This window comes from Perna viridis, chromosome 1 (genome assembly GCF_037379345.1).
Source record: "Perna viridis isolate PV_CMFRI_1.1 ecotype Kerala chromosome 1, ASM3737934v1, whole genome shotgun sequence".
Classification (NCBI taxonomy): Eukaryota; Metazoa; Mollusca; class Bivalvia; order Mytilida; family Mytilidae; genus Perna; species Perna viridis.
The window spans coordinates 44,341,000-44,354,986 of NC_142445.1; the positions used below are offsets into that span (position 1 = coordinate 44,341,000).

The 13,987-nt window shown below is 31.7% G+C and overlaps 1 protein-coding gene across 5 annotated transcripts; it reads right to left on the minus strand.

Moving 5' to 3' along the window:
• Positions 1-1,363: 1,363 nt before the first annotated feature.
• Positions 1,364-12,741, minus strand: LOC148628921 (putative thiopurine S-methyltransferase). Of its 5 annotated transcripts, none has more exons than XM_088540805.1 (9): positions 12,588-12,741; positions 6,393-6,521; positions 5,977-6,069; positions 5,558-5,687; positions 4,961-5,016; positions 4,251-4,325; positions 3,553-3,638; positions 2,881-2,925; positions 1,364-1,830 (listed from the first exon to the last, which is right to left on the minus strand). In XM_088540805.1, the coding sequence occupies exons 2-9, from the start codon at positions 6,515-6,517 to the stop codon at positions 1,718-1,720; spliced, it is 723 nt and encodes a 240-aa protein (XP_088396931.1). In that variant the 5' UTR covers positions 6,518-6,521; positions 12,588-12,741; the 3' UTR covers positions 1,364-1,717. The 5 variants fall into 5 exon arrangements, with proteins under 5 accessions (XP_088396931.1, XP_088396939.1, XP_088396946.1 ...); XM_088540813.1 differs by having other exon boundaries at positions 12,584-12,724; XM_088540820.1 differs by lacking the exon at positions 12,588-12,741 and adding an exon at positions 8,399-8,582.
• Positions 12,742-13,987: the final 1,246 nt, after the last annotated feature.

Consider the following 13,987-nt stretch of genomic DNA (forward strand, 5'->3'; position numbering starts at 1 on the left):
ATGGTAACATAAAGCTTGAACAATTTAGCACTTCCCTAAAAGATTGTCCGTAAGATTCTTAAAGATATACGAATAGCCGGTGGTAATTTTTCATGCCATTGAATAGCATAATTTGAAGTATAGAACTCAATAAAACATTTGGAAATAGAATGCAACAACTATTTGTAAATTGCCGATTCGAAATAAAGTCATTATGTTTATCGTTTCATATAAGTTTTGTTCTTTGTCTGAAGTTAATCATATTGAATAGTCTGTAGTGCTCCATCCTATTTATATGTGTTTAGCACAAAAATATGTTATTCCTGGTTTTTAAATGATGTACCCAGGAAAACATAGCTTTATTCACTCAGAAAAAAATTAAATAACGTGGACAGTGTTTTAAGGACCTGGCTTAATGCGTTCTTAGAAAAAAAGTTTCATATAAATGTAAAATACGTTGACTTGAAAGAAACAATGTATTTTCCAATGCACTGTTTATAAAAAAGACACTTGTACAATGATCGCAAACAATGTGTTTTCAAACAAATTGTTTTTTCATCAATAATTTTAACCAATATCTTTATATTTGCACTTCCTAATTAGCATGAAAAGACAACATTGATTTGTGTAATTTTCTCATACTCATACAGACGGAATGGTAGAATACACATCTATGGTGAAAATATAATGTTATGAATACTATTAAAATCTTGCAATATAGAAGTTGCAACACTTGTAGTAAGTCGTGTGATTACTCTGAATACCTGTATTGAAAATTATGTTTATCTAGAAACTTTATTCACGGTCTAGAGGAGTTTGGGATTTGAACAGACTGGATGTTCACTCCAATGGCCGATAGATATCAAATTGTGATAAAACAGACAATTTCTTACATGTAACTAGTGTTGTTGTTGAATGTGTCTTGGTGTTTCCTTTCATTAAATGTACATAACATGTTAAAGTATACTGCAATAATGTCAGATTTTTGCTTCAAATGAGTGCATATTTCCAACAAAACGATTTTTAGCCATCCGTGTTTCAGGGCATCTACATAAACCATCAAACATAAACGTTGCTGACACTCCTTCCCTTGTATGATTTTTGGCTTTGCCCATGAGCTATTTGTACACAAATAACAATTGACTAAGTTGAAAATGCACCACTAAGCTAATGTCCCGGCCTACGGGAATATGTGAGACTTCCTATAACACAGTTTGCGTAAAAAGTTTAAAAATTACTTCCTCACTGCATACGTAATTTCCTAAAGAACGATTTTAAGCCATTCTTATTTCAGAGTATCTACCTATATATGACGTTGCCAACAGCTCCGTCCCATGTATCTGTGTTCAGGATAAAAAAATGTTATTTATAATACAAAAAATCATTTAACAGTCTATTCGATTCTTTAATTTACATAAAACGAAATATACAAAATATTCAAAACAACAACAAAACATAAAGAAGCACAAAACAATGCATAGAATATAACCGGCTACAACGTGAACAGTTTCTTGTTCAAACAAGTAAAATGTGGCTGAAGCAATCTAAACATATGTTACAGAAGTAACTTGATTCGAATTAGTTCGCTTGCAATTATATCATACAATGTAACCAATGTTCCCTACTCAGATCTAATGAAACATAATGCTGTTTTAAGTACAATGTATGGAACATCAAAACGACAACGATTTCTGTGTAAATTATTGCATCTTGGTTCAACAACTAATCATGTAGAAAACTATTTAGGTAAAATCATGTAAACCTCTTCAACAAAGGATTTTATTCCCCAACTTTCCTGCCATTTTGTAAATGCATCTTTTGTGTCAACTTTTCTTGATGTGCACGTCTTTCCTAGAAATTAAATTTAACATAATTTAGCTTTAATATCTATTGCTCGTGAATCAATACATATTACGTCGTACATTATTACCCAAAATTTATAAGATAAAAGAGTAATCAAATGAACCAAGAATCTAGCAGAAAACAAAAAATGTAATCTAAGGACAAAGACTAGACATGGAAAACAGACAATCAGGACAAAGAACATAAAGTAACTAAAATAATACATACAAAGTTATAAAAGTAAATGAGCAACTCGGACTCCACTAATAACCGGGAGCATGGATCAGGTGCACCGGTAGAGTAAAAAATCGCCTAATTTCATGTCGAATAAATAATTTGTCCCGTACTTACAGTAAAAAATAGCCTAGTTTTTATCGTAAAACTGTAAGTGTTCACATTTTGCTTGGACTTACTTTTAAACATTATAAATATCGATGACGTGCAGAATTGTGCTTTCTATATAATTATTTATCGATTGTTTATTAATTGTTTTGCTTATAAAGATTCAAACAAGTTCAAATTATTTCAATTTGCAAATCCGTGTTTGTACCATTAAAAAAAGAAACCAGAATAAAAATTCTCTCAATATCACATGTCAATGTCATACGGATGTCATCATCATACGCTAAATAGTCTGGGTTAAAATGCGAAAAGTTTGTTACTTTATATTTATATAAAAATTGTATTTTATAGAAATCGATGATTATCCATTCGAAGAAAAGGACGCATAATAAAGACAAATTTTATTTTTTTTCTCTGCAATACATAGAAAGAAGAAAAACTAAATGAGGGGGTCCGCGGATGAAAATGGCTGGCCGACAACACCAGCAAGAATCATTGGTTTAACTTGATATACAAGACCGCTTTGAGAGAAGAGGAGATGTTTTCTTTGCCAAGTTCAGGTTCGTTCTTATTCACAAGGTACTTGAATGATTGTAAACATGATGACTTTCTATTGTAACAACCACGTCAGACAAACTATTGAATGCTTTAATAAAAACAAAAAAGTTTTATTCTACATATCATAAAGTAAATCTATCATACATACAATATACGTACCAAAGTATTTCTTAACTTCGTCTTCTGTACAGTTAAAGGGTGGACCTGAAAAGTTTCCGTATTGCATAAATCACAATGATGAAGATCTTTACTTTTTAAGTACCAGTCCACATAAAAATCAGACACCACAGATGGTAACGTGATTTATTGTATAGAAAACCCCACCAACAAACAATGCTTTTTCAGTCTACTTATGCTATACATTCATTTAACGATAATCATTTCTGTATTGAGATCTGCACTTTTTAGGTCATTCATTTATTCCACTAAAATCAACCAAACGAAACCGAATAAAGAAAATAACTCTTGCAAAGTGCCAATTTCATGTACAGTCTGTATTTTATTTTTCTCGAAAGTGCATCAACCTAATGAAAAATTTAGATTGGGTATGTGATAAATGACTGTTTCTGAACAAGAAATTCGGTGGGTTTTTGACATGCATGAATCACCTTCTGTCTGATTTTTACAAAGACTTGTAGTTAATAACTCGGTGAATGCATCAAAATAACTATCTATATAAACTGCTGGAAAATATACCGTCAGGTATTATCACTTTATATTTTATCATGCATTGATTATAAAAAGATATCTTATTTTGCCTTGCCGTTTATATTCAAGATGCTTTATACAACAATCTAACATTAGAGTGATCATGATAAAATCTGTACCTACCACCGAAGGCGTTATTATCAACGAGGAAACAGTCCAGTAAATATTTCCCAGTCTTTTTCAACAGAGGAGATGTCATATTCACGTATCTAGAATAATAAGAATATTACAATCTCTTTTTTAATGGAAGTACCGAGAGTGTACCGATAGGAAAGTATCTAATGAACTTCTGAATTAAAACATACAGTGGCAGGTTCTAAATTTATGACTAAATCTTTAGGGCACTTAACATTTTTCTAAAAAGTGATCAATGAAAAAATAATTATATCTATGAAAAGTGTAAAACGTGCTAATGTTAGGATAAATACAAAATTAATATATTGAAAATTTTGAAAAACTCCAAATGCATCAGGGGATGAAACAACCCGCAGATCAAGGAACATTAAAAATATAATAATCACCTCGTTTTTTTTTTAATTTAATGTAGGTTCTCTTTATTTCCTGATTTCTATGAACTTGTCAAGACGTATTAATATAGGAGTGTGTTTTATCAAATCCCATCTGCATTTGGATACATTCATTTATCACAACTACTAATATGAGGAGTGTTGAATGACGTCACATCTTCTATATCATTGGATCTGACTACAATGCATGATGATCCTCTTTATTTTTTAAATATTGTAAAAAATCTCTAATAAACAATTAACTGTAAGCACTTGTGAAATTTCATCATTAAACAAATCAGATATATAACGTACTCTTGGCGTCTGTGAGTGGGAATTGCCACAAATGATCCTCTGTCCCATATACAATCAAACGTTCCAGTTATTTTACTAATAATAATGAAAGCATTAAGCTAACGTTACTTGCAAGCCATTGATTTAAAACAATTATTGTGCTAATATTTACGACTTATACAATAAGCATAATAGCAAACTTGATTTGTTTTACTCACGAAAGGGGAAACCTTATATTTATATAAAATGTTTCATGTTTCAATTTTTTCTTTTTGTTTTTCATTAATGGTGTGGCCATAATACACAGAAAAAATGTTTTATATGAACATCGTGATACAATTTAAAACATATGATAAGTTCACGATATATATGTATATATTTATATAAAATCGTGTGATAAACATATGTTATCCCAAGTACTTCATATATGAAAGAACATATATTTTATGAGATTGGTGATGCACATATCTTTAAATACATTTTAAAGCATATGAAAACACATATTACATTTTCCATATTTTCTTTATACATAATTATTAATGATTATTTGTTTTTCTCCTTCTTATAATAGTTTGAATTTTTGCCTCTCCTGGTAAATGCATTATGGTCAAAAGAAAGATAACTTTGTTTAGTTTTTGTCATGTTAATTTCCTATGAATCATCTAGCTCGCCTTTATTTGTAATTGATCAATGACAAAGTATTCGACAACTTGACCAAATATAATTTCTACCTTGTCAATTCAAAGTAATCACATCTGTAGAGAGTGATCTTCCTTTCGTCTGTGGCCTTAAATAACATATCATATTAACTATGATTTATACATAAAAATGGTTAGTTCATAATTCTATATTCTCACTTCAGTCACAAATCATTATTCAATATATACCGCGGAACATTTTCGCAAGATTATAATTTTCGCTATATTTGCGAAAATAAAAGCTCGCTGAATTTAAGTCAATATATTTTACACATACTTTTCATTCCAATAAATCTGAAAATGCGAGAAAAGAAGACCGCGAAAATTAAATGCCCTAATTCATAGAGCAAATCGCAAATTTTTAAACCCCTAAAATTACCCGCTTTACGGTGCTTCCGCCATTTCTTGAGTAACTTGTGAGTACAAACATGTCCTGGTATTACCTTCATGCTATGTAGCATTTGACAGGAAAATAAAATTATATGACATTTTTCGCAAAACAGTTATTTATGTAAAGATGTTCATGAAACCTACACAACTTAATATTGTAATCGTTTCTTAATGCTTAGTAACACTATGTGCTACATACAGATACAGGGGTATATTTTGATTGTTGCATTGTTTACATACTTTATAAACAACTCCATCTATTCCCTTTATAGGTTCAGATGTAAAGGGGATATTTTGTTCTTCGAAAAATTCTCTGCATCCTAAATCTACACCTTCGCATCCGACGACGTCATGACCTTTATCTGCAAGCCTGAAACATAAATATTTAAATGGACTTTCTGGTCATCGGCAAGATTTATTCGAAACCTAACAACTTCGGAGCATACCTAATTCAGTCAGACGATGTATTATTCTGTGTTGCTTTCATGAATGTCTGCTTTACTCATTTCCATTGTGGCATGTTTACAGTCGTTACGTAATATATCCTGTGTGCAAACAATTGAAAGGGTAATCACTTTACCAGTATTATCAAAGGTCGAAATGCAGATAAACATGACGACTGTCTTTGTTGAAAGTTAAAAGAAAATCAGAATGATTACCATTTCAAATCCCAGGACTTTCCACACAAAGGTAAAAAGATACGCAAAGATGATTTCCCGCCAGTCAAGTCTGTATAGTGTTTATCTAACATTCTAAAAAGAGAAAAAAAATCTGTCTTAACATGTAACATCAAAGTTCCGCTAATGAGATGTTCTTTTGTCATAGACATACTACATTGTAAATAAAACAAATTCCACTGAGTTGTTTTTGACATTAAGTGTCTTAACTGAAGAATGGTTGGATAATATTGTTCATCATATCATCCGAGGCAATACCTATTGAAAAAAAGTTTTATTTATTTCTTTATTTATTCTTATTCATTATGTTTTATCTAAGAAAGATTTAAGAACTAATTGAGGTCAACTATTTAAGATGGGTGTGTTTAAAGTATGCATGACGACTTAAAAGTACTTACGGATGAACCTTATTCATATGGAACTGGGTTTGTGATTTGTTCCATCTATCATCCCAATCATTCACAGACATATTGCTTGTATCTTCATAGTCGCCAAACTGGTTCAATTTTGACTTTATCTCCATTTTACTGCAAGAAAGATAATTTATCAATATTACTCACCAGTAAGGATGTAGCTTCGCAAAGTAAGTTGAGAGTGAATCTGTTAAACGAGACGCAAGTTAAAGAACATCAAGTAATTTGAATATTAATTGAAATTTGTCTTAAACATTAGTTTGTGAAAAGTTGTTTTCTTTTATTCAGCCCATGTTGAAAATACAAGAAACATGATTTGTCACTTAGGTGAAAATTTAAAATAAAGACATAAAGTTACGGTAATTCTATATCAGTGCTCACTAGATTTACGCTGTCAATTGCAAAATAAAGCCGCATTATGACTAAGCATATTTAAACCCAGTAGTAAATATACAAACAAAGCACTACGCCCTACAGTAATTCAGATTTATATAGTTATTAGTGGAATAATTGATTAATTAGTCTATAAAATAATCACATGAATACTTTTTATACAACTGCAATGTAACTTTTATTCAGTAAAACGGTATTAAAAGGATGCTTTATATTTTTTACGACACAAGTCTCTACAAAAATGAAAAGTCGTCTCGGATGCTAGAAGAAGGAAGAAAAAATAATGTCGAAAAATTCACCTCAATCGTTAAAATCCGTCCCAGTCTGTTTTTTTTATCTCTATATTGTGATTGCGGCTTCCAAATTTCGGATAGCTTATCACAACGACGTATCATTCTACTTTGTAAATCACCAAAAACATTGTAAACTATTTAAAACCAATTTATATGGGATAAAAAGAGTATCTCAAAGGGTGTCAACACACAGCACTTTTCTATTTTCAGTTTACTTAGTTATGGGGGTGATTTCTTTGTTCAAGCGACGTATGTAAATCATTAAAAGATAAAATTATCGAGTCATTTTTTTTTTTAAATCCTGGGTTTTAAAAGACTGTATCTTCTTAATTAAAGAGATAATATAGTAATTTCGATGTGGTAACTTGCGCTTTCAAATATTTATGCAGAATGAACTTATGCAAGGGTAGTACTGGTGTTTATTTTTTACATGTTCACCACACTTATCTTTAGAAGATGGGGTTGTTGTGCTAGTGATCAAAACAGATATAGAAGACATCGACCAAATAAATTAAGGCTTCAGATCTACGTGAATTAATAAAACGGCTACGCCTACCCCTTCGTAATTTATTGTTGCTCATCTTGGCATCCATTTCATTATTTAATATTATACAACGAGATTCGCTAACAACAAATATCTGTTTCATGTCAAACATACACTTAAGTTGAAACAAAAAAAAATTCTGGAAGAGCGATTTTCATTTTTTGCATAGGAAAGCGTTATTAAGAACAAACCGATACAAAAAATTGAAATAAATTGGAAGCAGAAATTAACAACGACTAATGTTACTTCAAGCCTAATAATGTATGACTACAGGTTTATTTGAAATACATATTCATAATAAACAAAGAAAATCAAGGTCATTTATTCATCTTATCACTTACTTATCTATGGTGAGAAGTATCGCTATCAGATAGAGCAAAACATTTCACTATAATGTTTCATAATTTTGTTGACGAACTTTTTTGTATAAGTATTTAAATATTTATATCTCGTCATTTATCCTATTGCAAAAATACTTTCAGTCTCCTATGCACAATATAACATTTTGTCCGAACCTGTGACAATTCGATGTAAAAATTAAGATACGCGATGTTTAAAGTTAATAGTAAAGTAAAATGAAATCCGTACTTACAGTTTCAGTTAGTACAGTAGTTATGACGAAGTTATTACACTGTGTTTTTATAATCACCTTATCTCTCAGTTTGGCTGAATACAATAGAACTATAATCGAAAAGTCATATCTTCCTATATTTATTTCTCGGTGGAAAAGTAATGACTGTTTTATATTTCTGTTAATCTACCTTTTATTTCGGCTATTTACCACACATTAAAACCCCCATTGGATGATCGAGAATGATTCAGCATTTTCTACGTGCTAAGTCAAGTTGAATAATTATATTCATGTTGAAGTGAATAAGAGGAAACCTGTGACTTTCTTTAATGTATTCAGTTTCTTTTTTAGAATGGCACCTTTTTCAGCTTCAGTATAAGGCAAAGCAGAAATCATTAATAAAAGACACTATACAAAACGGATTAGGTATATAAAAATTTAACGATCATCTTTTAAAAAGAAATGTTAATGTGTCACAGTCTTAACCATTAAATTAGCAGTACTTTTTGATTTGTTACCTTGAAATGTGATCCTAGTAATGTTTGAATACAGACATTTATAGAAAAAAGACATTGAACCACATTGATTGAGCTAAATAACGTCAATTTTAAATCGATTATAAAACGTCAATGTTTTAATAAGACTGTGATCTATATAATTAGTGATAGTTCTTTTCCATTTTGTCGCTGTTAATGATTAGCATAAGCCTTTTTTACTTTCCTTTTTTTCCTAACGTGGCTAAAAATTAAAAGTATTGCTTGAATCATTCGATGTTAAAGTACGTTTATCACACATGAATTTAATGTTTCAGTTTTCCTCTTCTTGTTCGAAAAAAAATGAAGTTGCTTGATATATCATTGTTTTGAACATAAACGTAAAGGTAAGGTTTGTATAGTGAGTACACCTGTTCGCTTCTACAACAGGTGCGATGTTACAACATACCTGTAATTTGGTATAATTTTATGCTATTTATGTCAGCTTTTGTATATGAAATTGTTTTTAAATTTACAAACCGCAAAATAAAATGATTTGTAATGAAAATGTTTTCTCCTATTTAAAACTAATGTTATAATTCCCAAATTCGAATTTAATTAACCGTCTTATGAACATAATAGTTGAATGAGCAGAATAACTTATAGGTAGAGATTATAGGTCACCACAAAAACATATTTAATTTTCTCATTAAGATTACACACGGAAAGTACACCAGACATAACAACGTTAAGTGACATTGCAAAATTTTACATGTCTTCCAATTATCATGGGAAAACAAATCCATATTTTAAAACAAACGTAAAAGGATGTTAAATTATGCATTACAGGACATTCTTCTATGCTTCTACGGGTTACCTGTAAGTTGGACTAATTGACTTAATGGGTAGAATTTCCCGCTTCCGTGTAAACTGAGAAACATGTTCATTACGTTGCTATTACGTTTCACATGGGTGTTTTTATTGTTCAAAAATTAAAAGAAAACGGTTTTGATAACAATGAAACATTTCACCTGCTAGGCTCAAGAGGAATCAAGTAGACAGTAATTGGACATTAAAACCTACTTTGCAAATGAAAAAGCTATGAACCTCTCTGTGGTTGCTATAGATGGACACCCCGTTAATAATTTCATGATAATTGTAATAGACTAAGAGTTGACGCGAAGAAAGTTTAGGCTTGAAAACTACATGCTTAAGTATATTTTCCAAAAATAAGATTTGTTCGAAGTCAATTACTATTCTAGCCAAAATCTGTTTGGTTTCTAACCAAAATTGATATATGTTCTATGCGTGTGCAATAGATGAATTTTGCAATGCTATAGCACTTTATTGTAACTGTTGACCAAACTAAACGACAAACGCGATGACTTTTCATTCCGTATTGTCAACTTTCCCTTCATCTGTGACAATACCCCTTCAGCACCTGCGTATGGAGTTTTCATATCACAACTCGTACTTTATGCCAGAGCTTGCCGTAACTACACAGACCTTTTGTATCGCGCTACACTTCTTACAATCAGGCTTCAAGAGCAGGGTTATGTTGCTACAAGATTGAAGTCATCACTACAAATTTTTATTGTCATCATAATAAACATGGATCGTTACGGTGTATCCATCTGCACCATGAAATCAAAACTGAATTGTCCAATGTGTCATATTTTTCTTTCCCTCTTTCGTCTCCCCTGGACGTAACTTTTTATGAGCAACTCGGTGATAGCTAGATAAGCAGAGGACGCTTACCCTATCGGTGCACCTGGTCCAGGCTCCCAGTTCGCATTACGCATTTACTTTTGTTACTTTGTGTGTATTATTTTGGTTATTTCATGTTCTTTGTTATGTGTGTCTGTTTTCCATGTCTGTTTTTTTTTTTTTTTTGTCCCTGGATTACATTCTTTTGATTGCCGTTAGAATCTTGGTTTCTTTGATTACTATTGTACACTGACTTACTTTTTACAGTGTAAACACTGTCGTATAAAAAGCTTCTGGGACAGGTTTATGTTCAGTCTTTGTTAATACCATCAATTGTATATTTTTAATTGCAATCATCTTAACATGATTGACTGACATGAAATTTCTGTCTAACAGATGAGACAGGTAGCTTCAGTGGATTTTACATTCTTCCGAATCGGAAGCTAACCCAATTAAACGCTTATTTGCAATTTTACGAATGTCGATGACGAAGCAGGGAATGATTCCACTCCCGATTTTTTTAATGGGAGTTCATATTACTAAGTGCTGCATTACCTTCAAGTTTTTTTGGGGTTTTTTTTTATTTTGTTTTGTTTTGTTTTGTTTTTTGTTTGTTTTGTTTTTTTGTTTGTGTGGTTGTTGTTTTGTATGTTGTTTTGGTGTTGTTTTTTAGGGATATTTCTTATCATTTTGTTTTGTGTGTGTTTTTTTTTGTATGTTATGGTAGTTGTTTTGTTTTTATTGTTGTTGATAGTTTTGTTTATTATTTTTGTCGCCGATATCCATAGTATTCTATTTTCTTACCAGCTATTCACCCTCCACACCTGTGATAATGTGATAAAACGACAGATTCTCTTTTTTACTAGCTAGATTTTAAGTAAAATGGAGCATGCTTACATATTTAGTGTATACAATCGATTTATCTAATCACATTCCTATGTCAACATATTTGTGTTTGTTTATCAAATTGCCTCGGACATTATTCATCAATGGACAAACTATTTGATAAAATTTTTCCAATAAAAGCGGTCACGTACACATTCTCTGTCCATCCATCTGGTCCTTCAATGACAATGCACATTAATTTACGCGGAAGTAAAGTTATGTAGAAAATGTAAAAGTACATCAAATTTTTAATTAAGTTGTCACATTTTTGAATTTATTACCTTATGTATAGAAAGAACTACGTTTTATGGATGATTTTTATCGCACTACTCGGATGTACAATATTTTTACTTTGCCTTTGAAAATGTGTGCTGACCTTTCTAATCGAAATATTGTATGCACGAATTGGTTTGATTTGCTTGAAACTGGGCATTAGTCATTCCATCACTACCAATTTCAACGGAAGTTGTGTCGTATCGTGCTCCCCTTGAGTACGTGAAGTTGCGAGTTCGATCCTCGATCGTGACTTATAAAACATTGATATTCATTACATCTCCACCCATCATAAGGCAGATAGAAAATAGAGTGACAGCTTGTTTAATCGAAGTAAGAATTATTTGTCCAAGTGGGGTGACATGCCTACTTTTAAGCTCTTGTTTCTGTTATGCAATATGAAAATTATTAACCCGTGTTTGTGTGTTGCAGTTTTATGTTTTTTCTTTGTATAGGTGTGGATGAGTTTAAGATTATTTAGCCTTTGCCGTTAACTTTCAAATAGTAATCAAGGGAACCAAGATTCTAGCGGAAATCAAAAGAATGTAATCAAGGGACAAAGTCCAGACATGGAAAACAGACATACACAACAAAGCACATAAAGTAACAAAAAATAATACATATAAAGTAGCAAAAGCAAAACTCGGACTTCACTAAAAACTGGGAGCATGGACCAGGTGCACCGGTAGGGAAAGTGTCCTCTGCTATTCTAGAAATACCCCTCGAGTTGCTCATAAAAAGTCATGTCCGGGGTAGACGAAAGAGGAAAGACAAACTATGAAACGTTGAACAAAAACAACATCTGTATTAATAATGCATTTGTGAAACTCATAAAAGATGAATAAGCTATCTGAACCCTAGTTTATCTGATAAATGTTCTCAGTGTCTATTGGACATGTCATAAGTACACAGAAGGCATTTCTTTAACAATGGCTGGACAATTTTCTTCTAATTACGCAAGATGTTTGGAGTTCTTTAACGACTTGCCATTTAAAAGAAGTCATATAAAGCATATTAAAAAAACAAATATAACATACTCACTTATCCAGAGTTGTATTTCTGCCAATCTTTAAGTTCACATGCACTCATGTGACGAAAATAAATATCTTTAAATTCCACTGCACGACTGCGTTTGAATCCAGGATGTTTTGTACTTAGTTTAAGAAAATTCAGTGTGTATTACGCTCCTATTGATCATTGTCGTTCGTATGCACATCAGTTACATTTGATGTTAAATGCTTATTTACATATCAATTGAAGGTGAATAATTTATGATTTATGATTTAAGAATTAAGGGTAATCTCCAATGTTTCGTAGAGTTTTGGTTGCTAAGTTACATTGTCTGTTTATTTCATGCCCGTTTTATATATATTTTAACAGTGAACCCCTTATTTTTTCTTTGTCCTCTTACAGAAAACAATTTAGCATGAATAGTCATTTAGGCATTTTCAGTTACGATACGAAGTTTCGAAGGTACGTGATTGGATGTCTATTCGATATGAATTGTAGGAGTTGCAGCTATACGCTCTTTTGGGAATTTCAAAAGGGTCAAATCGTTTTACAACATGCATAGAAGCCGTCTATTAGACGCATGTAATAGTCCTTGCGTCAGTTGAAACTACCGTATTAAAAAGAGGAATACTGGATACGTAAAATAGGTACTGTAGTATCTTACGGATACAATGGCAACATCAAAAGTAAAGGATTTTTTTTCAAGTCAAGATAACAATAATGTAAATGTGATAAATTTATTCGACAATAATCCAAGACGGATAAGGTGTCATGGCCATCGCCACTACTTCGATGCATGATGTATCGATGGATGGTCTACTTCTTCTTTATACAAAAGCCCCTTGGTTTTCATTCGATTCGCTCTAAATACTACTCTATACTTCTAATTTCATTCTACTCTCTTAACGGAGGCCCCAAATACCGTGAACCACACTCAATAAATCAGAATTATAACTTTAAAACTCTTTTGGATGATGTGGAGGACTATGCCAGAAAATGAATAAAACAGGAACAGAAGGATATTCATTCGCTGTCAGATTTGGTGAAGGTTGCGAGGTCATAAATCTTGAACGGTAGGAGAATAGAATATGAAGAGTTGAAAAATTATAGGATTTAATGCTAAGATCTTTCAATTTTTTTTTATGATCTACATTGAATTAATACAACTACGAGAGTAACAAGTATCGTGGTAGGACTGGAGACCCTCTTTTAAAGTGGGGAATATAGGTAAAAAAGTTAAAAAATTTTGAAAGAAGTTTGGCGGTGCCTTTTGCAGAACTAGCTATGTAGCGTTGTTTTTATGGATTCTTGTGGAGCTAAGGAATTCAGTACATAAACGGTAGATCACAATCACCGTTTATGGTAGAGAGACCAAAAGAAGATAGCACAGATTTAGCAGTGTGGTAGCAGTATATGTCTTATCACTGCTA